General features: G+C 36.7%; 1 protein-coding gene across 4 annotated transcripts in view; it reads left to right on the plus strand.

Moving 5' to 3' along the window:
- The window catches only part of LOC150104656 (ras-related protein Rab-32B-like), a 178,561-nt gene that overhangs the window by 42,811 nt on the left and 109,840 nt on the right, over positions 1 to 25,910 (plus strand). For all 4 annotated transcript variants that reach the window (XM_090395850.1, XM_090395853.1, XM_090395852.1 and 1 more), the window contains exons 3-4: positions 50 to 82; positions 21,608 to 21,701. In XM_090395850.1, coding sequence (XP_090251976.1) covers positions 50 to 82; positions 21,608 to 21,701 — 127 coding nt within the window. The remainder of the gene's footprint in view (positions 1 to 49; positions 83 to 21,607; positions 21,702 to 25,910) is intronic.

Consider the following 25,910-nt stretch of genomic DNA (forward strand, 5'->3'; position numbering starts at 1 on the left):
TTTTAAAAAAAAATAACTTTCACGGATTGATTTAAAATTTTTGTTTCAGGAAAAACTGCAATCATTAGGCGTTATACGAAAGGTCAGTAACATTTTACTCTCCAAATATATAAAATTATTTATGTTTCTTATTTCTGCTGTTTATAATCACTGGCATGTTGATACATGTGTATCAGCATTACATATATGGATACATTCAATTTTTGGGGAGTGCAAGATATCATCATCATCATCATCATCAAATTCCTGCCATGTACCCTCAAGGGGTGTACAGGATATGACAGTACTACATGAAAAAACTACATCATTACTAACTTCCTATCTACAATTTTCCTCCAAATCAGTCTGTTACTTGTCAAGACTCCAACATTATCAGATCTTATATTTCTATCGTCTAAGGCACTTTGTACTGTATCAATCCACCTATATCTTGGCCTTCCTCTGGGTCGTTTTCCTGCCAACTTGGCAGAGAACACTTGTTTTGCTAATCTTTCCTCTCCCATTCTATTTAAGTGACCATACCATCTGAGATTAGCTCTGCTAACGCATTCCTGGATGCTGACAATGTCAAGTTCTTTCCTAATATCCTCGTTTTTAATATGATATTGCCATTGATGCCATCTATTCACGCCTCTAATCTTTCTCAGGACTCTCATATCTGTGGTCTCTAGTCTTTGGTCAAGTGTTTTACTTCTGACCCAGCTCTCAGATCCATAAGTTAAAATTGGTTTGAACACAGTCTTGTATACAGCTAATTTAGTGTTCCGACTAATTTCTTTCTTATTCCATATGAATTTATTCAATTGACTTCCCACGATACCAGCTTTGCTGATTCTGTTGTCTATTTCTATATTTAGTTTACCATCTTCAGTAAAAATTGTGCCTAAGTAGCTGAAATGTTTTACTTGTTCCACAGGTTCTCCATTCACAACACAGTTGACATTTTCAATGATTCTGCCTATTTTCATTGTCTTTGTCTTTTTATTGCTGACCTTCATACCATATCTATTACAACAGCTATTCAATTTAGTCAGAGAATCTTGCAGATTTGTAGCGGATTTATTTAGAAGTATAACATCATCCGCATAAAGCAAAGAGCTGACATTAACATCTCCAATTTTGATATCAGGTTTAATACCACATTCCTTCATAATGTGATCCATATAGATAATGAATAACAGAGGGGATAATGTACATCCTTGTCTCACACCAGATTTAACATTAAACCATCTTCCTGTACTTCCTTCAATTCTAACTGCTGACTCACAACTCAAATAAAGACTACGTATTGCTTGATATAATGCCCCATTGACACCATATAACTGCAGCGTATTGAATAGCTTCTCTCTTGGCAGCTTGTCATATGCCTTTTCCAAATCGACAAAACTTAAATACAGATCTTTGTTATATTCCCATGCTTTCTCGACTATTTGTCGTAAAGTGAAGATCTGATCCTGACAGCCTCTATTTGGCCTGAATCCAGCTTGTTCTTCACCAAGCTTTTCTTCCACAATTCTTCTCAACCGTTTCTCAAGTATACTTGCATAGATCTTGCCAGGAACACTCAGCAGGGAAATACCTCTGTAATTCTCACATTCAGTTTTATTTCCCTTTTTATATATGGGTACTATGAGAGCTCTACTCCAATCATCGGGAATTCGTCCCTCTGTCCAGGCTTTCTGAACTATGCAGTGCAGCCACTGTAAGACTCTTATACCACCATACTTCAGCATTTCTGGTCGAATATCATCTACTCCTGCTGCCTTTCCACATTTCAAGCCTTTGACGGCTTTTTCTACTTCAAGTATGGATATGTATTCCTGACTGCATGCCTGGTCAGTGTTTTTTATCACTGTGCTGTCATCACTGCTTGTTTCATTTAGCAGTTTTTCAAAGTAATTACTCCATACTTCAAGGATATCTTTTTCTCCTGTTTTCATTTCACCTTTATCATCTCTAATTCCTTTTACAGCACTCTTTACTCCATTCCTAAGCTTCTTCAACAACCTCCAGAATATTTTGCCACCTTCTTGATATTTATTTTCTATATTCTTGCCAAAGTCCTCCCATGACTTTTGTTTAGCTAGTTTTACACACTGTTTAGCTTTCTTACATTTGTCTCTGTATTCTGTAAGAGTAAAAGCTGACTTATTTGCCAGGAACTTTTGATATGCTTTCTTCTTTTCCTTCACTGCCTCTTTAACTTCCTGTGTCCACCAGGGAGTTCTGATTTTTTTATCCTTGCACACAACCTCACCACATGCCTCTCTGGCAGAATCAATCAATGCTTCCTTCAGAGTTTGCCACTGAATCTCCAAGGTTTGATTCCTGTTCTCAAACTCTTTCATTTTCTTTTCAATAATATTTCTGTATTTTAGTCTACAGTTCACATCTGAGAGCTGCTCAACTTTTATTCGCTTTAAAACTTTCTTACATGTTATTCTTTTCAATATGAAATTCAATTTTATCCTGCTCAAGACTAAATAGTGATCACTTCCAATTTCAAATCCTCTGTACACTCTGGTGTCCTGCACCAGGGAGAAAACATCACTATCAACAATAACATAGTCAATGAGACTTTTCTTATTCCTAGCCTCTTCTCTCCATGTGAATTTGTGCACATTTTTATGTTGGAACATGGTGTTAGTAATAACCAGTCCATGTCCTGAGCAGAAATCCAACAGATATTTGCCATTATTATTAGCTTTGCTCTTTTCTCCAAATTTTCCCAAAATATTTTTGTATGTCTCACAATCGTTTCCTACTCTACTATTTAGATCCCCAACAAGGACCAACTTTTCCTTTTTCATTGTGTCAGTTGCTTTTTCTAAAGCCTCAAAAAATTCCTCCACTTCTACCTTAGTAGAACCTTCTGTGGGACCATAGGCACAAATAAGTCTCATTGTCCAGTTCCCCATTCTCATATTTGCCCACATTACTCTACTTGAGACTGACTGCCATTCAAGAAGATTAGCCTCGTATTTTGTGTTGAATACTATGGCTACTCCTTCTTTTCCTTGATTGTCATTGCCTGAAAATAACATTTTGTATTTATTGCTCAGAAAGAGCTCACCAGTTTTGGTCTTTTTTGTTTCAGTCACCCCTATTATGTCGATCTGGTACTTATCTAATTCCTCAGCTAGCTCCATTTCTTTGCCATTCAGGCTTCTTACGTTGATAGTACCGATCTTTAACTCTGGTGATGTTGAGTTGGGGTTTGTTTTCAGATTTGTTCCAGTAGCTGACTTTTCGCTGTTTGCCCTGGTTCCCTGGCGAAAACAACGGGGGCCTTGTTTAACCGGGCGACGCCCCAGCCGGCATGAAATTTTGTCATGTTGTACCATCATTTTTTATTTTGGTTTAACCAATAAGAATACAATTTGGTCGGCTAAATCCCAAATTGCCAGCCCATCCTCGTTCGTTCAGTATCAAAGTAGATACCCAACAGGGTGCACCACGAGAAGGTGAGGATTGGACATTAGGTCAGAAGCCCTGGTCGGTTCTCCGCATTCCTTTAAAGGCTATGTGGAGGTCTCCTCTCAGTTATACAGCTTTGACCCTTAAGCACCCCGCGTGCAAGATATTATGATAGTATTACATGAAAAGATTACATCATTACTAAGTTTGATATCTTTCTTCCAAAATTAATATTCTGTCAAGACTCCAATATTGTCAGATTTTATATTTCAGCATTTGTAAGATATTTCTTGCTTTATCATTCCACCTAGACCTTGATCTAACTGTGGGTCTTTTTTCCTGCTATGCTGGCAAAAATCACTTATTTTGCTAACCTTTTATCTACCATTCTTTGTAAGAAATCTGAAGCTATTTCTGCTCACACACTCCTAAATAACAAACAATGTTAAGTTCCTAATATCCTCATTTTTAATATGGTTCTGCAATTGGGGTCATCAATTTGTTTGTTCCCATAATTTGATTTAAACACATTCTTATATACATCTACTGTAGTATATTAAATAATTTCTCTTTTATATCATACGTTTATCTACTTGACATCCTACCATATCATTCTTGCTAATTATGTTTATTTCTGTAATTAATTTGCCATTATCATTAAAAATTCTGGCTAAATAGTTGAAATGTTTTACTCGTTCTGGAGAACAATGAAAGCATTAGCAACCATTTAGGTTGCTAATGCTTTCATTGTTCCTGCTTATTTTCATAGTCTCTGACTTCTTATTGTGTATTTTCATACCAAATCAAGTTCAGTGTATTCAGAGAATCCAGCAGACTGTGTACTAGATTTATTTAGGAGTAAAACCATCTGCATAAAGTAAAACCGAGATTAACATCTCTAAATTTGGGTTTAATGCTTCTTTTCTTCATATAATCCATAAAAATTATAAATAATGATGGAAATAACCATCTTGCTGTACTCCTTTCTGGTTCTAACTGCTGGCATATAGCTCTAGCATTTTTAAACTATTTTCCTCTTGACATCTTGTAATATTCCTTTTCCAAGTCTAAAAAATTTAAATACAGATCCTTGCTGTTTATTATTGGATAGTGATTTTTATTTTGCAAACAGATCTCCTGCCCTCTCCTCGTAAGTTTTTTTTTAAATTATGCTCATCATAAATACAAACTTTCATGTCTAGAGTTTTTAAGATCACATGTTATTTGCTCTGCCTCAGCAACTTATAGAACACACACACACATAATATCCTATGGCCTCCTCTCTTTTAGAGGGTTGCAACTGATTGCTAGGGAGATGTGATGCAAGGTGGTTTCCCATTGCCTTCCTTACCATAAGTATTTATGACTGGTCATGTGTGTTCACAGGACCGGTTTGCCTAATTTGTGGGATGAAAAACCGAGTTACCGTGAGAAAAAAACTCGCCACCTACGTATGAGATCTGATTACTTACCTATAGTTGAAAGAGACCAGATAAAGGTTCCTCACTTCATGGACGAGAAGAGCCTCGTCTATACTGACAGAGCTGTGGAGGCTCACACATAATATCACAAATGTAAATTATTAATCATTCATTTGTCAGTAATGAAAGTGTTTCTATATTTGCCATTCTCAAATAGCTTATTAGTGTTAATTCACATATTTATACCTTTTTAGTAATTCAAATGTACCAACTAAATTAGGAGGAAATTGTGGCTGGGTGAGGTGCATTCTCTCGGCTTGGCCTAATCACGGTTTGGCCTAAATCCAGTTCTCCAACTTTCCCTTCCACAATTTTTCATAGCTTTTCTCAAGGTTGCTGGTAAGACTTACAAGGTGAGAGGTTAGCTCAGGAACACTCAATAGGGAAATTTCTCTGCCACTTTCACATTCAATTTATTTCTGTTTTTATAGATTATCTGGAATTTAACCCTCTGATCAGACTTTCTTTATGCAATGTAATCACTGTAGAACTTTTATACCTCCATATTTGAATATTTCTGGTCAGATATCATCTACTCCAACATTTCAGGGTTTTTTTTTTTTACCACTACTGTTTTATTTAAGTCTTTCAAAGTAATTACTGCAGACATCTGGAATATGTTTATGTTCAGTTCCATGTCACTTTTATCATTCTGGATTACTTCAACAGTCCTCTTTCCTCCATTTCTAAACTTTTTTTTCAATAGCCTTCAGAATATTGCCATGTTCTTGATATTTATTTTCTACATTCATACCAGAGTCTTCCTCTGACTTGTTTAGCTGCTTCTGTTTTCTTACATTTTTCTCTGTTATTTTCTCAGAGTACTTACTGACTGGCTTGCAGGAACTTTCAATAAACTTTCCTCTTTTTCACCATGGAGCACTGATTTTTCTATACTTACAACCTAACCACATACTTCTCTGGCTGAATCAGTGTTTTCTTTCAGAGTTCTGCCAAGCTCTCTCAAACTTTCATTTTTTTCTTGAATAATGTTTGTGTACTTGAGTCCACAGTTCACCTCTGAAAGCTTACTAAACTTCATCAAATTCCTGATATATACTCTCAAGGGGTATATAGGATATGATAGTATTACATGAAAAATTACATCATTACTAACTTCCTATTTACAATTTTTCTTCAAATCAGTCTGCTACCTATCAAGACTCTAACATTATCACACTAAACTTCGATTCTTTTTAAAACTTTCTTACACGTTTTTCTTTTCAGTATGATGTTCCATTTTACTGTGCTCAAAACTAAACGATGTGATCACTTCCTGTTTATTATTACGTGACACCCTTCAAGGAATCCAAGGACTCGTTGTGGTAATGACTCTTCTATGTCCTGAACAGAAATCCAGCAGATACTTACTATTATTATTAGCTTTGCGCTTTTCTACAAATTTTCTCAAAACATCTTGACATGTCTGATAATCATCATTTCCTACTCTGCTGTTTATATCTCCAACAAGGATCTTTTGTGTCAGCTGCCTTATCTAATGCCTTAAAAAATTCCTCCCCTGTACCTACTCAGCAAAACTTTCCATTGATTGATAGGCACAAATAAGTTGCGTCGTCTAATTCCTCATTCTGACATTTGCTTACATCACTCTGCTTGATATTGCCTGCCATTCAAGATTATCCTCATATTTGGTATTCAATACTATGGTTACTTCTTTTTCCCTGATCATTATTGCCTGAATATAACATTCTATATTTGATGCTAAGAAGAATCATCTCTCCTGATTTTGTCTTCTTTGTTTCAGTAACATTGATTACACTATTTGGTACTTAACTATTTCTTCTACTAGTTACATTTCCTTTCTCATTCGGTATTCAGGTAAATAAAGTAAAAATAAAGTTAAATGTTTACATTGCACTCTGACTGGATTGTAGTTATTTGAAAGTATAGTAAACAATTCTTACAGTGATGCAGTAATCATTGAGACTATTTTAGAGGGATAAAGGTATCAGGAATGAAAAAAGACAAAAGGTTGGTTCATTTTTGAAGTTTGGTACCTATAAAAATATAAGGCAGAAACAGAACATCTCTAAGAAAATCACTGGTACAAGTTGTGTGCTTGTGAAATGAGAGTGAGGATAATGTTAATCGCATTGCCCTTTTACTGGATGGCATCATGCATTTCAGGAAGTTTTTTGGTGTTCTATCCCACATGTGAAAACAGTATTCAAAACTTGGATGAAGTGCCAGTCTGGTTGAGCAAGGAAATAGTGTAACCACTAAAAACTGATGTTGTGGTTGCAAATCTGAGAATTGCAAGGATATTTGTGAATGTTGGGGGTGGGTACCAGACTGTATTGCCTGGTGTGAGTCTACCATTCTACTTATTACACTTGAAGTGATTTGTTCATATACCTGCGGATTGGGTGCTTGCAAACGGGAAGGGAAACCAGTTGATGATTATGAACATTAAAATCTCCAAGGAAGATGAGTTATATCTTTTATGAAAATGTACTATAGAAAATTAGCATTTAAAGAAAGAAAGTCAGAAAATTTAGAATTTTGTGAAGTTATTGAGATCAAATGTATTTAATATTTGCTGGCCTGGTTGGCCAAGTGGATAGTGTATCCAATCAAAAGGCTGCGGGTTCGAATCCCGCTGTGGGCATGGAGGTTTGTGATTGTCTGTGAAAATACTAGTGGTGATGATTGGCGGTAGATGACGTTGGTGTAGATGAAGGTAGTTGCGGTTGGTGGAGATGGAGAGTTGTAAAGTAGGTGCCCTCCCTGGATGAGTCTTTGGACTCCCTGGATAATAATAATAATAATAATATTAATAGTATAATGGAGCAGAGATTTTTAGCCAGAGAAGATCAACAAAGAGGAGGTTCTAAGTTGGATGCTGTCTGACATGCTTATTTCAGCACAGGAATGTGCAGAGTGTGTAATTGGGAAAACTGGGATGATTAAAGAAAACTGAAATTCAAATTGGTTAGGAAGAGTGGGTGTAGTTTTGTGGATTGGAGTCAGACACGAATATTGCTTGATTGGAATAAATATGCAAAATTGCTTATTTATGAAGTGAATCGGGATGGTTTAGGAAGTTTGCCTTTTATCCACATGGAATTTTTTTCTTTTGCTTGACTTGTAATAATTGTGTAAGTTGATTTGAAATTGGTGTGAACGTGGAATATACAGTAATGGAGTCTTTATTAAGCCATATGCATAGAGAACTTGACCTACTCCTACATTCTGCAAATTATGGCCTCTGCCCTGTCACTCACATACAACTTCTTGGATTATCTCCAGGCATACCTGGAGGTAATCTGGCAGAATACTGGCAGTAAGATTGTTTACTATCTGACCTGGAACCTTCCTTCCTAAAGCATTATCATGTCATTTGATACAATATTCAGTTTGTGGAAGAACCAGTTTAAAACTATCTTAAAGAAATGTTAGTCTTTCCATCATCTAGAATATAACTGAAAACATCATTCATATTATGCTTGGGGGGGGGGGGGGAACTGGGTGCTCTGGAATCCAAATAAGCAATGATGTGATATGCACCAGGAGTTAAAATTTGTCTGTCACCTAAGTTTTATTACTACTAAAACTCACTGTTGAGACCAAATGTAACTTTTCCAAGCAATTTCAGACCTCCGGTAAGCAGGTGGTAGTCTTTAGGTAGTTTTCCACTCAGGTATTCTCAAATGTCAGCAGTGCCTGTAATGGAATTTGAACCCATGATCTGTTGGTTTTAGAGTGGAGACACTATTCCCTTGGCCAACTAGGTTGGTTATTTGACATTTTTTTTTAGAGAGGAGGGGAAAACCACATCTCAGCCGTTACTTACATTATTTCACATCTATAGTTTCCACCATTCTGATAGTTTTATGCTTATTGGTCAGAAGGCTTCATGAAGGTATCTAGGTAGATTTGATTGCTGCAATATCACCTGGACTTCACTGAAGTTCGAACTACTCCACATTATGATAGACTGAACATCAGTACCATATTGAAGCTATTGCAAGAGCTTGAGTTAAAATACAAAAATGGGACTGGATGGGATATTGGCATAGGTGCTGAAGGAATGTACAGGAGAGTTAGTTCTCAAGTTCTGTATATTTAATTTGAATCTCAGCACATGCATGATCTTTTATGACTGGAGGAATAGCAAGGTGTCATCATCAAGGTATTGGAGAGACTTGGAAAGAATCACATTCACAAGTTGATATCACTAGAATTCTCTATAGAAGACAGCCTGGTTTGGTTAAAGATAGGATTAATGTTAGCATCTGCTCATAGTAGCCAGTGACTATACTTTATGCAGAACAAATGATGTAGGAGCTGTCTGTGGTCTGTGTTTGATGGAAAGAAGGATTTGTACAATGCTGATGGACTGCATCTAAATGGTTTTGGTGTTAGGTGTCTAGAGAGCTTTGTTCACTAAGCATGCTATATTGCAAATTCCGGAAAATTTTAAACTATTAGGGTGGAAGTAAGTGAATTTGTGTGAAGACATCCATGAGGTGAGTGAGTATGAAAATGACCAATTGCAGAAACTAGTTTCTCAAGCAAAAATAGTGAATATTGTAGGCAGTTCACAAAGTAAAGGTGGGTGGGTGGGGGGGTCTAAAGGGATGTTGCAGTTTTTATAAGCTAATGCCAGAAGTATCAGGAAAAAGAGGGAGGAGTTTTTGGCATGTGTTAGTGCAACCTCACCAGAAGTTATAGGCATTAGTGAATAATGTGGTTACATGGATAGAATGTGAAGGATTTAGTATTTTAAGGAAGATAGAGAAGGTAAGATGAGAGAGAGCAGTAGTGCTGATGATAGCAGATGAATTGCAGCCCAAAAGAATAGGAGATAGTCAGGAGGGTGGCTGTTCATTTGAAGCAGTCTTGTGTGAGATTAAGGCCAATAAGACAAAATATACAGTTGGTTGTTACTATAGCCAGGAGTTCTACAGATGATCTGAAAGATATGCATTGCCAAATTAGTACAATGAGTACAGGAATGATTATTATGGGGGACTTCAACTATGGAGATATAGACTGGAAGGAAGAAAGATCACATGGCAGGTAAGAAATAGAATTTATGCACATACTCAGAGATAATTACCTTAAGCGGCATGTGATGAAGGGGACTAGGAATGAGAGAGTATTGGACCTGCTCATAGAATCAGAAGAGCTATCCTTAACCAAGGTAGTCACATTGCCTCAGATTGGTGAAAGTGACCTGCTGTCTTGACTTGCGAGATTGTAAAACATGAGGAATGTTCTGTCAAGAAGGAATATATGTGGAACTACAAGACAGGTGATTTTGACAAGCTTAAGAAGAAGCTTAAATCTGCAAGGTAAGAATGTTAGTAGTGCATGGGATATAGTTAAGGGTCATCTAGCGGAATCATTATTAAATTCCTTACCTAAGGTAAGGAGGGTTAATCAGGTAGGAGTTAGATGGATATTATTAATAATGAGCTGCAGAAGAAAATGCTGTGGATGGTATATAAAGAGAAAGGTGACCGGCAAACTCATGAACGATACAAGGCTCAGGCAAGAAAGGTGAGCAGCATGGCAAGGAAGGCAAAATCAGATTATGAGAAGAACTAGCCAAGCAGGCCCAAAGGAAATCCTAAAAAACTTTTTCATTATGTGGCAAGTAAGAGGAAGAATGACTATGGAAGATTAACCTTAATGAGTGATGATGGGCATGAGGAGGCAGAAGGATATACAATAGTTGAGTTACTGAGTGACCGCTTTGCAAGGATATATCATCCTAATGCATGTGTGATAGACATTAATGTGGAACAAAGGTGGATAAATTGGGGGGGGGGGGGTGCTTAGGATGTTGCAGAATCTCAATATAAATACAATTGGACAGTTATCAAAAAATGGTATGTATAGGGACGAATCGAGGCAAAAAACAGATGACTAGTGGTGTGCTGCAAAGTTCAATGCTGGGACCACTGCTGTTTAATTTTTACATAAATGATATAGAAAATAACCTGAAAGGAAATATTCAGTTGTTTTCTTAGATGCAAAATTAGGTAAAGTAATAGTTAATCAAGGTGATGTGGAGAGCTTGCAGGATGATTTAAATAGGCTGTTACTATGAGTAAAAGATAGTGTCAGTTTAATGTGGAAAAATGTATAGTTATGTGTTTTGGTACTAGGATACAAGCTGTATATCATATTGATGGCACTGTACTCCAGGAAATAAATGAAGCTGGAGATTTAGGGGTGGTGATAGACAGAGAGTTAAAATTTAAAGGAGATATTGCTAAGGTAGCCCATAAGATTACTTGGCTATTGAAGAACACATTAACAAGTAGAGATAAGGAAGTTGATTCCTCTTTATAAGGCCACAACATGGATTACTGTGCTCAAGTCTAGTCTACTGTGTTTCTTAAGGGAATGAGGAAGCAGTGGAGTGGATTCAGAGGCAAGTGACCAAGATGGTGAGTCGCCTGTGGAATGTTCCCTATGAGGATAGATTGAGGGTGTGTGGATTGCATAAGTTGATTGATAGAAGAAAAAGAGGGAATGTGATAGAAACATTTCTTCTTCCTAACATGGATTTTAGGCCAGGTGGCCTGTTCCGGTTTCATGCCATCTCTTTCTTGGTCTTCCAATTCTTCTTTTTTCCACTTATTTTATATCTGTGTATTTTCGGTAGTCTGCTGTTGTCCAGTCGACTTAACTATTCTATCCATTTTTGTTTATACTGTCTTATGTAATAATTAAATGGTTTTATATTCAGAGATTGTAAAATTTTCTTCATTTATTTTATGGTCCCACTTGGTATATATCCAGTTGTTTTTCTGAGAAATTTCATTTCTGTTGTTTAAATTTGTTTTTCATCTTTCCTTTTTGTGGTCCATGTTTCATTTCCATACAGTAAAGTTGGTTTTGACAAGACATTATTATATAGTCTGATTCTAGTGTGTTTTTGTACTAGGGGTGACTTAAACTGTCTTTTTCTTCTTCGTATGATAAATCACATCCCAAGTGTTTGAAAGTATTTTATTATAGAAAAGTTTTTAACAAATGTATTCTTCCTATACTGACATATGGCTGTGAAACATGGACACTGAATGCAAAGGAAATTTAAAAATTATGAACAACACAATTTAGTATGCTGTGTATCACAAGATTGGATCATAAAAGGAATACATGAGTCCATCTTCAGGTGCAAACTTTGTTTGCTTACACTTGGATAAAGGATTAAACTAAATTTATTAGTCTAACCAAGTGAAAAAAAATTTTCCAACTCAAGGAAAGCCATACATCACCCACTCCAACTGTCAACATTCACATTAGATGCACTCACCGCTTCGACAGGTAAACTGTTCCACTTATTGCTCTAAGAGAAAAATCTAGTTCTACCCCTTTCTTAACTGCACATAAACTTAACTTTCATGAATGACCCCTGGTCCTCTCCCTCCATATAATGAATAATTTCATCAACCGATATCCTATAACACTCATTCAGAAGTTTATAAACTTCTGTTCTTTTCTCTACAGTCTGCAGTCTATATTTCAGAATCTGTCCTCATAATCTACATTCCAGAATTCCAATGTCATCTTTGTAACTCTTGCAGTTTTTCCAGTTTCTTTATTCTCTCAGAACCTCATCATTCATCATCTTCCTTATACCCTCTTTTACCTTGCGGTGTCAAGGGTCCATTGATCATCGGACCTCACTCCGTCTACAGGATAAGGTGGTCAGCCTTATGCCCCGGTGTATCCTATGGCCTGTAGTGTTGAGTTCTCAAGGCCAGTTTGCCTGCTTTGTGGGATGAAAAACCCCAGAATAAACTGGGGAAAAAACCCTGCTGTCCACGCCCAAGACTGGCTAACTTGGTTATGGCTGAGGAAGATCCTTCAGCTCCTCACGTCACCGACGGGAATCGAACCTAGGACACTCCTTCCCCAGGCATATGGTTGCGAAGCGCATAGCCACTAGGCTAACCGCAGAACCGAAGAGACTAAATTGGTGACTAGTAGTCTAGGTGCTCATGAAGGCTTTGTAAAGAGGTAAAATGATTTCCTTATTCTTATGTATCAATATGTTCTTTAACATTGCACTTATTCCTTGGAGTTGTATTTGCAGTGTGACCTTTGAACTTCAAATTCAAAACCACCATAACTCTAAGATCCCTAGAGTTATGGTGGATCTAACAATGGACATGAGGTATAATAACCCAGGGTCATTCCAGTTAGCACCTTGTAAGTGGAGATATATATCATTGATGTTTGTATTGATGTCTTGGATGCTGATGAAATAAGTGCAGAAGTGTTTTTATTGGAAGAAATTTCAGTGTTTTTACAAATGCATTATCTTACCAGTTTCTTGTAGCATAATCCCACCAATATAATATGCTGTTGGATATCTCATTACACCAATGTGCTGTTGTGTCCTGAATAAACTAGGAAAGGTTTTAACATGAATTGTTCAGGACACAACTTTAGTTAAACACAGGCAGAGAATGTGGCATGTTGGCTATAGACTAGAAAGGTAAATTTATGTATATAACTCTAGATAAGGTACGAGAAAATGTATAACAAATTAAAGAAAAATCGTAAGACCTAACCTGTAATACATGTGGATAAGATAAAGAAATTAATTAAAGCTGTTAAATGTATTTAAGAACCCCACATCATGTATTATAAAGTAGCAAAGCCTGTAAGCCAGAGTCCAAGGGTCACCTTTAACCGTCCTGTGTTACATATACCAAAAAGGGGGGAAGGTGGTTATAGGAAAGAGAAACTAGAGCGCCTTCCAAGAAAAACACAAGCGCACATTCGATGTGATAGAGGTAGCTGGACACCGTGACGTAAACCCATGTGATCGTGTTGGTGGCATCGCGATAGCCGAGAAGAGAAAGAGAACAAAAAGGTCAAGCAAACCCCACTTGAGGCTTTTTTTAGGGGGGTCCTGTTTCCTGACCATTGGACTTAGGTCTAGTCCTACCGACGGAGAAGTTCCTGGCTGGCCGTGGAAGGCATTGGTTCATCTGTCGCAGCGTTGAAGAGAGTCTAGCTATTTCCTAAGACTAGGATAGCTGAGCGATGTCATGCGATGGAAGAACCAAGTAGATGCCATCCGTTCTGGCTATGCTCCTGAGCCATATCGCCCTTCCCGCCGAGAATCTGGCCGTATAGTTATTGAAGGTGATCAGACGAAAAGTAAAATTGAAGAATCCTTGATGACCAGACAAGGCAAGAAGAAAGACAGAGTATCAATTAAGGGACGGTAAAGTAGACTTTTATGTTATATTTTCCATTTAAGAGAGGGTGTGTTTTCCTAAGAATATTGTGGAACTTTAAGAACTGTCTACAACTTGGCACAGGCCCATTTGTTTGAGAATTGTTTGCCTAGCAAGGCCATGTTTATTCTGTGTGAATTAGTAGTAATGTGTAAAATGATTTAACTAATGACCACGTGAATGTAAAGAGATAATGTTAAGTTGCTTATAGTAGTAATGTGTAAAATGATTTAACTAATGACCACGTGAATGTAAAGAGATAATGTTAAGTTGCTTATAGAAGTGGTCTAAGCAAATTTGTTTATATGTTTTGTGTAATAGTATTGTATCAAGGATCTTACTTGAGAATAATTCAGATTAATTAGTAGTAATGCTTTCTTGTATGATTTCTCTATTTAATAAACATGTTTTTAGTATCTGCCTGATCTGTTTTAGTATATGAATTCAAATACCCACTCATAAAAATATTGATGAACTTAGCGGGAGAAACCCACATGTGTGATTAAACAAAGCGGGCCACGACTGCAAGTAAGAATTTAGTGAACAGAGATTAGATTATATTATAGTTTAATTATTGTGTATCTTTCTGAGTAAGCCATCCTGGGTAAGAGTCACATCTATCCTCGGTATTGGCTGGCGCAGTTATAATATAAATTTGTCAATGCTTAACAGGTGGACTGTCTCAGAAGATGTGTTAATGGTTATGTCCCACACAAGGACAAGACCCTAAGCACTAAGTAACCTGCACATGGTTAAACTATAGAGAGGCCAAACGACTGCATACTCAAAAAGGGGAAATAATTAAGTAGAGAACGGAATAAGTAAAGGTTATACTAAGAGGGAAGGATATATAAGAATAAGAGTAGGAAATAACGAAAGAAATAATAAGGTAAAAAAGATAAACAATAAGATATAACAGCGCATAACTTTACACTTACTAACATTGAATTAACTGCCATTATCATTATCCCTGATTGCCATGCCTTCTTTGCAAACATTTCAACATTTCTTGTCAGATCAATTCCCAATATCTTCAATGTATAGATTCAACAACAATGGTCCAAGGACTGATCCCTTGGATACACTACTGGTCACCTTAAATCAGATTCTTGTAAATGGGTGACTGGCTGACAGGGCATTTAGGTATGAATGATTAAAAAAGCCCTTTCTCAGTCTCCCTGGAGGAGCATTCTTAATAGTAATCTTTTTGTGGTTGCTTAAGGTCAGAGCTAGATAACTTGGAGGAAACTTCTCATAACCTTTAAGGAATAGGGAGGATTGAACAGGGTTTCTGATCCAATGTCCAAAGCTCATCCTCTTGATGTGCACTCTGTCATTAAGTATCCCCTTTGATATTGAATCAACAAGGAAATGGTTGGCAATTTGGGACTTACCTAACCAAACTATTCTATGTTGACTTCAACCATAACAAACACAATAGCACAATGTGAAGAAATGTCATGCTAACTGGAACACTGCCTGGTTAAACACTATCCTCAGTGTTTTCATCAGGAAATCAGGGTAAACAGTGAAAGTTAGGTAGTGGAACAATCCTAACTCAGCATCAACAGGAAAGAAATCACACTAGCAGAAGAACTGGATAAATACCAGATCAGCATAATACATGTTTTCAAAACGAAGAAGACTAAAACAGGCCAGTCTTTTAAGCAACAAATATAAGATATTGAATTCAGGCAGTGAAGATCACAAAAAGGAAGGAGTAGCTTATAGTATTCAACACTAAACTCAGGGATAATATTCCTGAATGGCAGCAGTATCGAGTTGAAAGATGTGAAGAAACGTCAAAATAGAGAATTAGAAAATGAGACTTATTTTGCCTGTGGTCACACAAAGTTCAACTGAAGAAGTGGTAGAATTTTTTGAAATGTTAGAGAAGGCTGTTGATTCAAAGAAAAAAGGAAAAATTGGTCCTTGTTGGAGATCTAAACAATAGAGTAAGAAATGAATGCTAGACATATAGAAATGCTTTTGAGAAATTTTGGAGAAAAGAGCAAACTAATGATAATTCTAAATACCTGCTGGTTTCTGTTCAGGACATAGATGAGAAATACCATTGGTGAAATCTACTGCCCTGCTTTTTTGGATGTGTGAAGTGACTGTTGCCATGTTTCATCTCCAGAGTGGCCTCCAATTTCTCTCCCTTCTGTTCCCCTTTCTTCTCACATGCAGTGTGCCTTGCTGGACATGCTCATCACACTGTTATTGAACTCGGCAGCCAGTATTTCTTCCACTCAAGGATAATACTGTACCCTTCAGTGGAGATAGTGGCTGCCATAGATGAGACCTGATGATAATGCATTTGTAAAAACTGAAATTTCTTCCAATAAAAACACTTCCACACCTGTTTCATCAGCATCCAAGGCATCAATGATATACACCTCCACTTACAAGGTGCCAACTGGAATGACCCTGGGTTTTTATATTTCATGTCTCATTATTAGATTACTGTTTTCATTTGCATGATCCAAACGTTTGCAGTAAACTAATAACCAAAATGATGATTATTATAATTATCAGTTGTCCAGGTGGCAGTTCTTTGAGACACTCTGATGTGAGATTGAGGCCACCAGGACAAAACATAAAATTGGTTGCAGCTATAGGCTAGGGGGAGGGGGGGGTTGATATGGAAGACACGCAGTAGCAGATTAGTACAATGAGTGCAAATCAAGTAATTATTATGAGGAACTTCAACTTCAGAGACATGCTGGAAGGAGAAAAGTTCACTTGGCAGGAAGGAAATGGAATTTATACACTTACTGAGAATTAATGACTTTGAAGCAGCATGTAATGGAGGTGACTGGGGGTATGAGAGAGTGTTGGATCTGATTAGAGGATCAGAAATTCTGTCCATAACTAAGGGTGGCTACACTGTTTCTGATTGGGGAGAGTGATCATGCAGTCCTGACTTAGGAGTAAGTGAAATGTGGAATTTTCAGTAGGAGGTATTTGTGGAACTATAAGGCAAGTGATTATGCTTGAGAAGCAGTACCATGGCAGAATGATCTGCAAATGGAGGATGCGCATAGTGCATGTGGAATAGTCGAGGGGTATCTGGAGGAAGCAATATCAGACTGCATACCAAAGGTCAGTAGAATAAATCAGATGGGTATTTAATGGATGAGTATTATCATTAAGCATGAACTGCAAAATAAGAATGTTATGAACAGTACATGGGTCAGGCAAGAAAGGGTTTTTGCCTTTCTTACTCACATACATGGTAATGAAGGCAAAATCAAATTATGATAAAAAAAAATTGGCCAAGCAGACCAAAGGAAATCCCAGAGAGTTCTTTTGTTATGTGGCAAGGAGGAGGGGAATGACTATGGAGAGAGAAAGAGAGAACTTTAATAAATTCTGATAGTAGAGGAGTGACAGAAGCAAATGAAATATTTGAACAATTGATTGACCATTTTGCAAGGGTATATCATCCCAATGAAGATGTTGCTGTGATAGTGGTGTCACAGACTGATATGAAGAGGTATTTTGGATACTCTGAATTGGAGGTTTAGAATATTGCAGAATCTATATATAAATAACAGCTGTGTGACTAGATGGGATGTTAGCACCTGTTTTACAAGAATATGCAAGGGAACTGCTGATGCCTTTGACTAGGCTATTTAATTTATCTCAGCTCTGGCAGAGTACCAAGGGAGTGAAAGGAGGAGAAAATAATTCCTTTGTATAAAGGAGGATTTAAGTTTGTGGTAGCAAATTATAGACCAATCAGTATCTCTGGAGTGGTGATAAAAGTACTGGAAAAGTTGGGTCAGAAAAGAGAATTCAGGAATGGGTGGATAAGAATATGATCCTCTTAGGGACAGCATGGCTTTGTGACGGATTGTTCATGCCTTAGTGATTTATTAATAATAGTGACAACTGAGTTGGATAAAGAGAATGGCTACATGTAATATTGCTGGATTTTGCAAAGGTGTTTGACAGGATACCACATGGAACTCTGTTACGCAAACTGCAATAAATAGGGATAGATATGAAACTGATGATATTGATAAAAGGGTGGCTGTTGGATTGATACCGAAAAAGTATTATGTGGAGGAGCAGAATCCAGGAGAAAGCAGGTGGTGTGATGCAAGGCTCTGTGCTTGGACTACAGGAAATAATTTGAAGGAAGATATTCAACTATTTGCTGGCGATTCAAAGTTGGGTAAGGTAATAGTTAACCTTTAATGTAGAAAAATGGAAATAATGCATTTCAGGATAAAAAATATTACAAGCTGTGTACCACACTGAGGAATGCTACTACAGTAAATTGATGCAACCAGGTATTTGGGGGTCATAGATAAAGAGTTGAAGTTTAGAGGACATATTGCTAACAGGACTATTTGGTTATAGTCCTGTTAGCAATATGCTTGGACTACAGGAAATAATTTGAAGGAAGATATTCAACTATTTGCTGGCAATTCAAAGTTGGGTAAGGTAATAGTTAACCTTTAATGTAGAAAAATGGAAATAATGCATTTCAGGATAAAAAATATTACAAGCTGTGTACCACATTGAGGAATGCTACTACAGTAAATTGATGCAACCAGGTATTTGGGGGTCATAGATAAAGAGTTGAAGTTTAGAGGACATATTGCTAACAGGACTATTTGGTTATTGTAGAACATATTAACATGCAGAGATACCTACTAGGATAAACAGCAGAATTTTACATAACACTGTAAGAGTCTCTTGTGATTATTTGCCTCAGCCAATCAGATTGTATGTTTCATTGCATTGTTTTACATTTGGGATATTAAATGATGACAGAAATCAAGATTCAATTTTAAAAATTTTTAAATGAATCAAATGACTAATGATTTTGGATAGTAAGTAATCTTATTTCTTAATTCCATTTCCATTTGATTAGATATGCTGTCTTATTTTGCATATATTAATAATGTGCTTATAAATTGCTGGCCGAGTGGTTAGCATATCTGCTCTCCAGCCAAAAGGCTGTGATTTCGAATCCCACCATGGGCATGGATGTTTGCGATTGTCTGTGGAAAAAACTAGTGGTGGTGGTCGTGGTAGATGGCATTGGTGTAGTTGCAGTTGGTTGTAGTTGATAGATTGAGTGGTGGAGAGAGAGTTATAGAGCAGGTGACCTCCCTCGATGAGTCTATGGACTCTGTTGGATTGTGATAGAGTTGAATTTTAGGAACTTCTATCTTATCACAATCTAACATACGTTTCCAAACAAAAAAGGAATATAAATACAGGTGATTGCCTCTGAGTATAAAATTATTGCTATGTAAATATATCAAGCAAACTTTGCTATGAAAAATTAAATAAGTGTGTAAAAAAAATTAGTACCATTCACAAATGAGTTAAAATCAATAATGAAAGTATAAACCTTCCACAGAATTTTATAAAGTAATATGTATTAATAGATATAGAATGTTAGCACAAATTCAACATGGGGGGGGGGGGGTAAGTCCAAAGGTCACAGAGCAGTGATGTGAGGGAGCGGCTCACCCCAAGCAAACAGCGTGACGTCAGCGCATGTGCGATAGCGGAGAAGGCTGGACATCGCAAAATGCTAGAAACGCCAAGAAAAAAGAGGGAAATATAAGGGTCATGCACCCCTGAAAAAAGGCTTTTTGTTCCTGGATCTCCTAGTGTTCGTCTCGCGGTGGTGAAGGGTGGCAGTGCCTCCATACCGGAGGATTCCGATAAAGGCAGCAGCGGAACTTGGCGGTCGTATCTCTGCAGAAGAAATAAGCCTGGCAGTCCATAGAAAGCCAGATTGAAACATGTGGACATTAAGGAGAGGCAGATTTTGGCAGACCATTGAAGTGATACAGAACCAAAGGGCAGATAAGTAGACTTTATTTGTATTTCACTGAATGTGAATGAGAGATTTGTGCCACATTGATAAAGCAGAAAAGGGAACATTAATTATATTAAGACTGTGTTGCTATTGTTTAGAGAGGGTTGCCTTAAGTCTTACTGTCTACCACTGTGATAAAGTTCCTTAATATGTTATAAGAAGTTACGAATATGTCTAGAGTGAGGAATTGCTAATTTATAAAGGGATTGTAAAAGATATAAATGCTATCTTGTGTGGTTTGACAGAACTACTGAGAAATAGAAAGATTGTGATAATCATGCATGATTAAGGTATTTAAGAATATAACTAAGATTCTTACTTTAGAGAATTGCAGCATAATCAGTTATAAGTATATTTGTAGTATTGTAATATTTTAACTATCCTGGCTGTCATTAACTCCCTTAAGATGGGAATTAAGCTAATAGTATTGAATGTACATATTTTTGATATATAATAAACCTTGCTTTTGTATCCAACTAAGACTATCTGTGATTTCTGGAATCTGATGCACCTCTTATAAAAATAATACGAACCTTTGCGGGAGACTAGAGAAAAGTAAAGTTTGGCCACGTCTACAAAGTTGCTAGGTATCATTTAAGTACTGTCCTGAGATCACCTCTTGATTGATAATATTGTTAATCTAATAGCGTTAAGTGGCACAGCGAAATATAAATTTTCTTGGCGTTTTACGTGAGGTAGATCTCAGACACTCGCACTCTGATACTCTGATGTTGCCTCGATCTCAAGGAAATTCCATTGTCCCTCAGAGGTACCACGTGATACCTGATTGAGAGTTTAATGGGGATTTGACTGAAAGATAGAAGAATAGACATATGAGTAGAAAGTCGATACAACAACTCTCTGGAGGTGTCAAATAATAATAAAAAATTGTCACTTTGAGTAAATGTCATGTGTTGAACATTATTCCCTAATATGGAATATCTGTAAATTATTTTAGGCAAACCATCATTAAGCAAGTCTCTAATCATATAAACATAAGTAGTTTATTTAAACATTTTTGAAAGATATTCCTTTGTATATTATTTATCTCCTTCAGAAAAAAGATACTTCTTTTTATTTTTCTTTAGAAACCTCACTGTTTTTCATTGAAAGAACATCGTGCAGCAATGGTTTGGCATGGTAGCATTTTAATATTATGAAATAAGATATGCAGTAACTGATAAAACATCTAACTGCTTGACATTCTAGTACATATTACAAGCTATTCGTTACTGTTATGTTGAGCTACCAGCTGCTAGCCCATTAGGTGAAGTCGGTAGAAATGAATGGTTTGTAGTGTAACCCATTATTGAATTGCTGTTGAGTAGATAAATATTATGTCATGTAAAATATAAGTATAATTTTGATTTCAAGTTGTAAATCATTAATTCATAAATGACTTTTCTGTGGATCATTATGTTCCTTTAATATTTTTCATAAAGAATTTTATTAAATTTTTAATAAACATTTTACCTGTAGTCAGAGTATTAACTTAATTCACCTAAAATTGTATTTTTAATATGAACTGTGTTGTGCAGAAACATAATTTTAATAGGTTTCATGTTTTTCATATACTAGTTGTAATTATTTGTGTACTACAAGAATGATTTTTCTTTGATATTCAGGTGTTTTTAGTCAGAATTACAAGCTTACTATTGGTGTTGATTTTGTAGTGAAGTATCTCAATAAAGATGATACAAGTGTAGCAGTTCAGCTTTGGTAAGTAGATCGTTTTCATATAACTAAATTCTTCTACTGAGCTGTCTGGAGATTAATGTAACATTGTAGGAAAATGAAAAAGAAAGAATATGCAGGGGAGTTAGTACAAGCTTATTATCAGAATTTCATCACTTGGCCAAAATTAACATTTCATAATGTTTTTACCTTGTTTTTCTTTTGTTAAATTGTATTGCGAAAGAGTTATTCCTCGAATAAACAAATCATACCTGACAGGAAATTATATTCTCGTTTAATCCTTGACCCAAGTGTAAGCAAACAGTTTGTGTATGAAATATCATCACAACTAGGCTAATAACATCGTTGTAGAGTCCATAATTTGTGTAAAATGAATGCAGAGCACACTTCCTTTTGGGCATGTATATTGAATGTATAATCCAGAGTAATTTAAGAATAAGGTGATACACCTTTTTAGCTACTTGTATGTGGAAAATAAGATCCCTGCATTAATTGATTGCATTTGTTAAATTAATTGCATTAATTTAATAAAGGTCAAACCAGTCTGGGTAGTGACTCTTCCCTTAATACATAGCAATGTATACTTCCAAAAGGAAGTGTGTTCTGCATTATGGAGTATGAAATTGATGTGAAGTCAGCAGTCTTTGCAACTAGGCTACATACAAGTAGCCTAGTTGCAAAGATACTTTGCACACAAACCTTGTTTGCTTAAAATTCTTATCATACTTTGTCAGTGAACTCATTCACTGACAAAGCCCTCATATCTGACTCTGGTAACCCATTCCACTCGTTTATCACTCTCCAAGCAAAAAATCTTGTCCTTGCCAACTACAATTACGAGGGTGGTCTGAAAAAGTTCTTGGCCTAACAATGAAAAAACAAATTTATAATTTCAGAATTATTTTTATTTTTTAACATAATCTCCCTTAAGACTAATACATTTATTCCAGTGATGCTCCAGCACCATTATTCCATCCCTGTAGTGGTTCTCAGTAAGATCTGCAATCACCTCTTGATTCGAAAAATGCTGACCAGCAAGGAAGAGTTTTAGTTTTGGGAAGAGATAGAAGTCAGAGGGAGCCAAATCTGGGGTGTTTCAACAATTCATAGTGCAGATCCCTTAATTTTCCCATTGCCAAAACACCTTTGTGGGAAGGTGCATTGTTCTGATGAAAGATGATTTTTTCCTTCTGCAAACCAGGTCTTTTCTCACAATTTTTTCGTCTAGTCTGGTTAAAAGATTGGAATAATATTCCCTGGTTATTGTTTTACCGTTTTCAAGATAATTAATAAACAAAATGCCTTTAGCATCCCAAAACGCTGATGCCATGACCTTTCCTACTGATGGAACTGACTTTTCTTCTTTGATGCTGAACAACTATCTTCTGTCCACTGTTTTGACTTCTCTTTGGATTCTGGTGTGTAATGATGAATCCAAACCTCGTCCATAGTAATAAATTGATGCACAAAATCAGTTTTATTCTTGTTAAAACGCTCCAAGTACTGTTCAGAGATTTTCATGCGAGTACGTTTTTGACCTGCTGTGAGCATGTATGGCATCCATCTTATGCAAAGCTTTTTCATTTGCAGTTCTTCATGGAAAATATATCCTACACATTCTTTTGAAATGCCTATAGTCGTAGCAATTTCACGCACTTTGACTTGCGGTCATCCAATACCATATCGTGCACTTGATCAATGATTTCTGGTGTTGTTACACTTTTTGGAAGTCCTTCACATGGATCACCTTCAAGGCTGGTACAGCCACGTTTATACTCGGCAGCCCATTTCTTAATTGTCGAAAACAAAGGAGTAGAGTGCCCATAAACTTTTATCAACTTCAAATGAATTTCTTTTGGCATTAAACCTTCTTATAATACTGTCAGTTTCAGTACATCATCATCATTTTTGTAAGAGTAGTAGACAACACATCGTGTGGCACTTTGTTAGTGCTGTTCTCGGAACTCGTGCCTGGCTGCACATCACTCGATTGTTCATTGGTGCTCATCAAAGAGTTTGTAACCGGCACATTGTTTTTTTGTTGTTTTATTACCCATTTATCCATTGTTAAATGGGTAATGGCAAGTGAGATGAAGTAAGAATGAAATAAATTATTTAGAAACAATTATAGTAATTACGATTGTGCAGCCGAACCCACCGGGCAAGGTAGATGTAATCAGTAAATGCAAAAAAGTGCGCTCTCTCTCTCTCTCGATGCTTAACTCAAACTGAACAAGCAGAGTGAGTACGTGGCAGGCGAGTAAAACAAACGCCAAACCGCCAAACGATTCTCCTGGTGTCGCGGTTGGCGATGCAGATGGAGCATGTTTTTTGTCTCTATTAATTAAACTATTTATTCATTAATCCCAATTAAATGCTATTTACTTGTATTATAGAGTTTTGTGAAAAAAAAGGAAACCCAAAAACGAAACACCTAGGTTTTAGAGTTATTTTTTAGGCGACCCAGAATTTAGCTTTCTTGACCCGGCGCTGGGTCGTGACCCACCATTTGGGAAACGCTGGCATAGTAAATTTGGTTTCTTCTATAAATCAATATGTAATTCAGCTGTAAATCATCAGTTAGAAATTAAGAATATACAGGTTCACAGGGCAGAGTGTATGATTGAAACTTAAGTTACTCAAAAGATTTTATAGGACTGATATAAAGCAAATTTTTCAGTACATCACTAGAGCAGTAAGAACAACAATCATCTCTAGAAATTACGAGGGTGGTTTGAAAAGTTCTCTGTCTCAATCATAGGTGGCAACATTATTGGCAAGATTTTTTTTTCTAAGTTGCCACATCTTTATTTGAAATTGCAAATCATTCTATCAAGTAGTTTTTTTTATGCGGCTGTCTGTACCCTTGAAATAGATAAAACCAAGTATCATGCGGTTATAAAATTCTTTGTAAAAGAAGGTTTAACGCCAAAAGAACTTCATTTGAAGTTGATAAAAGTTTATCAACTTCAAAAGGTGATCCAAGTGAGGGACGTCCAAAAAGTGTAACAACACCAGAAATCATTGATCAAGTGCACGATATGGTATTGGATGATCACCACCTGGGCCAGACCCAGAGGTGGTGGTACTAAGATGGAAGTAATGGAGAGGTCATGTTTGTTTGTTTACACTTGGATAAAAGATAAAACCCAATATATAATTAGTAGCATAGCCAAGTGGAAAAACCTTCATAAACTTATCTCTAATCCAGAGAATTTTAATAATAGGGTGTGACACCCTTTGGCGACTCGTATAGGTAAATATGACTTCTCCATTACTTATGCCTTAGTGTCACGAAGTTTTTGGATTTTTCGTGATGGCAGGTGATTTAAATGCCAAGCATTCAACCTGGAATAGCCGTTCCACCAACAAAAATGGACAGATACTACAAAACTATGCTGGTTTCAACAACCTTCATGTAATAGGTCCCGCTGACCCCACCCATCACAACACGTATGGTCAGGGCTGATGTGTTGGACATCGCCATATTGCAGCACATCAGACTCCAATACAATTTAATGACGATTAACGATCTGTCATCAGACCATAACCCAACATGGTTAAAATTGGGAAACCTTGAAAAATTATCTCATTCATTCCTTGGGAAAGACTTTCCAAGGTACTTACAAAATATATTGGTCCTGTTCCCATCATTAAATCAAAAGAGGAAATTGAAACAGCTGTTAAAAATCTAACAGAACAGATTAAAGCAGCCTGTGTACCCCTGCAACTACCTGCAAATCCAACCACTTGCCAGAAGATATTATGAATCTGATTAGAGAAAAAAATAAGGCAAGAAAAAGATACCACAACACCAGGGTGTTGCAAGACAAACGGATCTTGAACAGGTTCAGCTCTGCAGTGAAAGATGCCCTCGCAGCCCATAGAACACAACTCTCTGGGAAGAAAAACTGACCTCCATCTATACTGATAACCACTCCATGTGGAATCTCATCCGAAAGATTAAAAACAGAAATAAACCTCCCCCCCCAAACAGATTCAGGTCTCATCCACACTGATGCTGATAAAGCTGAAGCAATAGCAAATCATCTTGAAAAACAGTGTAAACCTACATACGATCACCTCGATGTTAACCGTATATATATACAAGATCCACCGTAACGTCAGATATTCACACAATTCTGCTTTCACATATTCCACTCAAATTGCACCCACCTCACCTGCTGAAATATATGCTATTATTAAGAAGTTCAAGAACAAAAAGGCTCTTGG

The sequence above is a fragment of the Typopeltis vanoorti genome, chromosome 7 (assembly GCF_054136105.1).
Source record: "Typopeltis vanoorti isolate ZY-2024b chromosome 7, IOZ_Tvanoo_1.0, whole genome shotgun sequence".
NCBI lineage: Eukaryota > Metazoa > Arthropoda > Arachnida > Uropygi > Thelyphonidae > Typopeltis > Typopeltis vanoorti.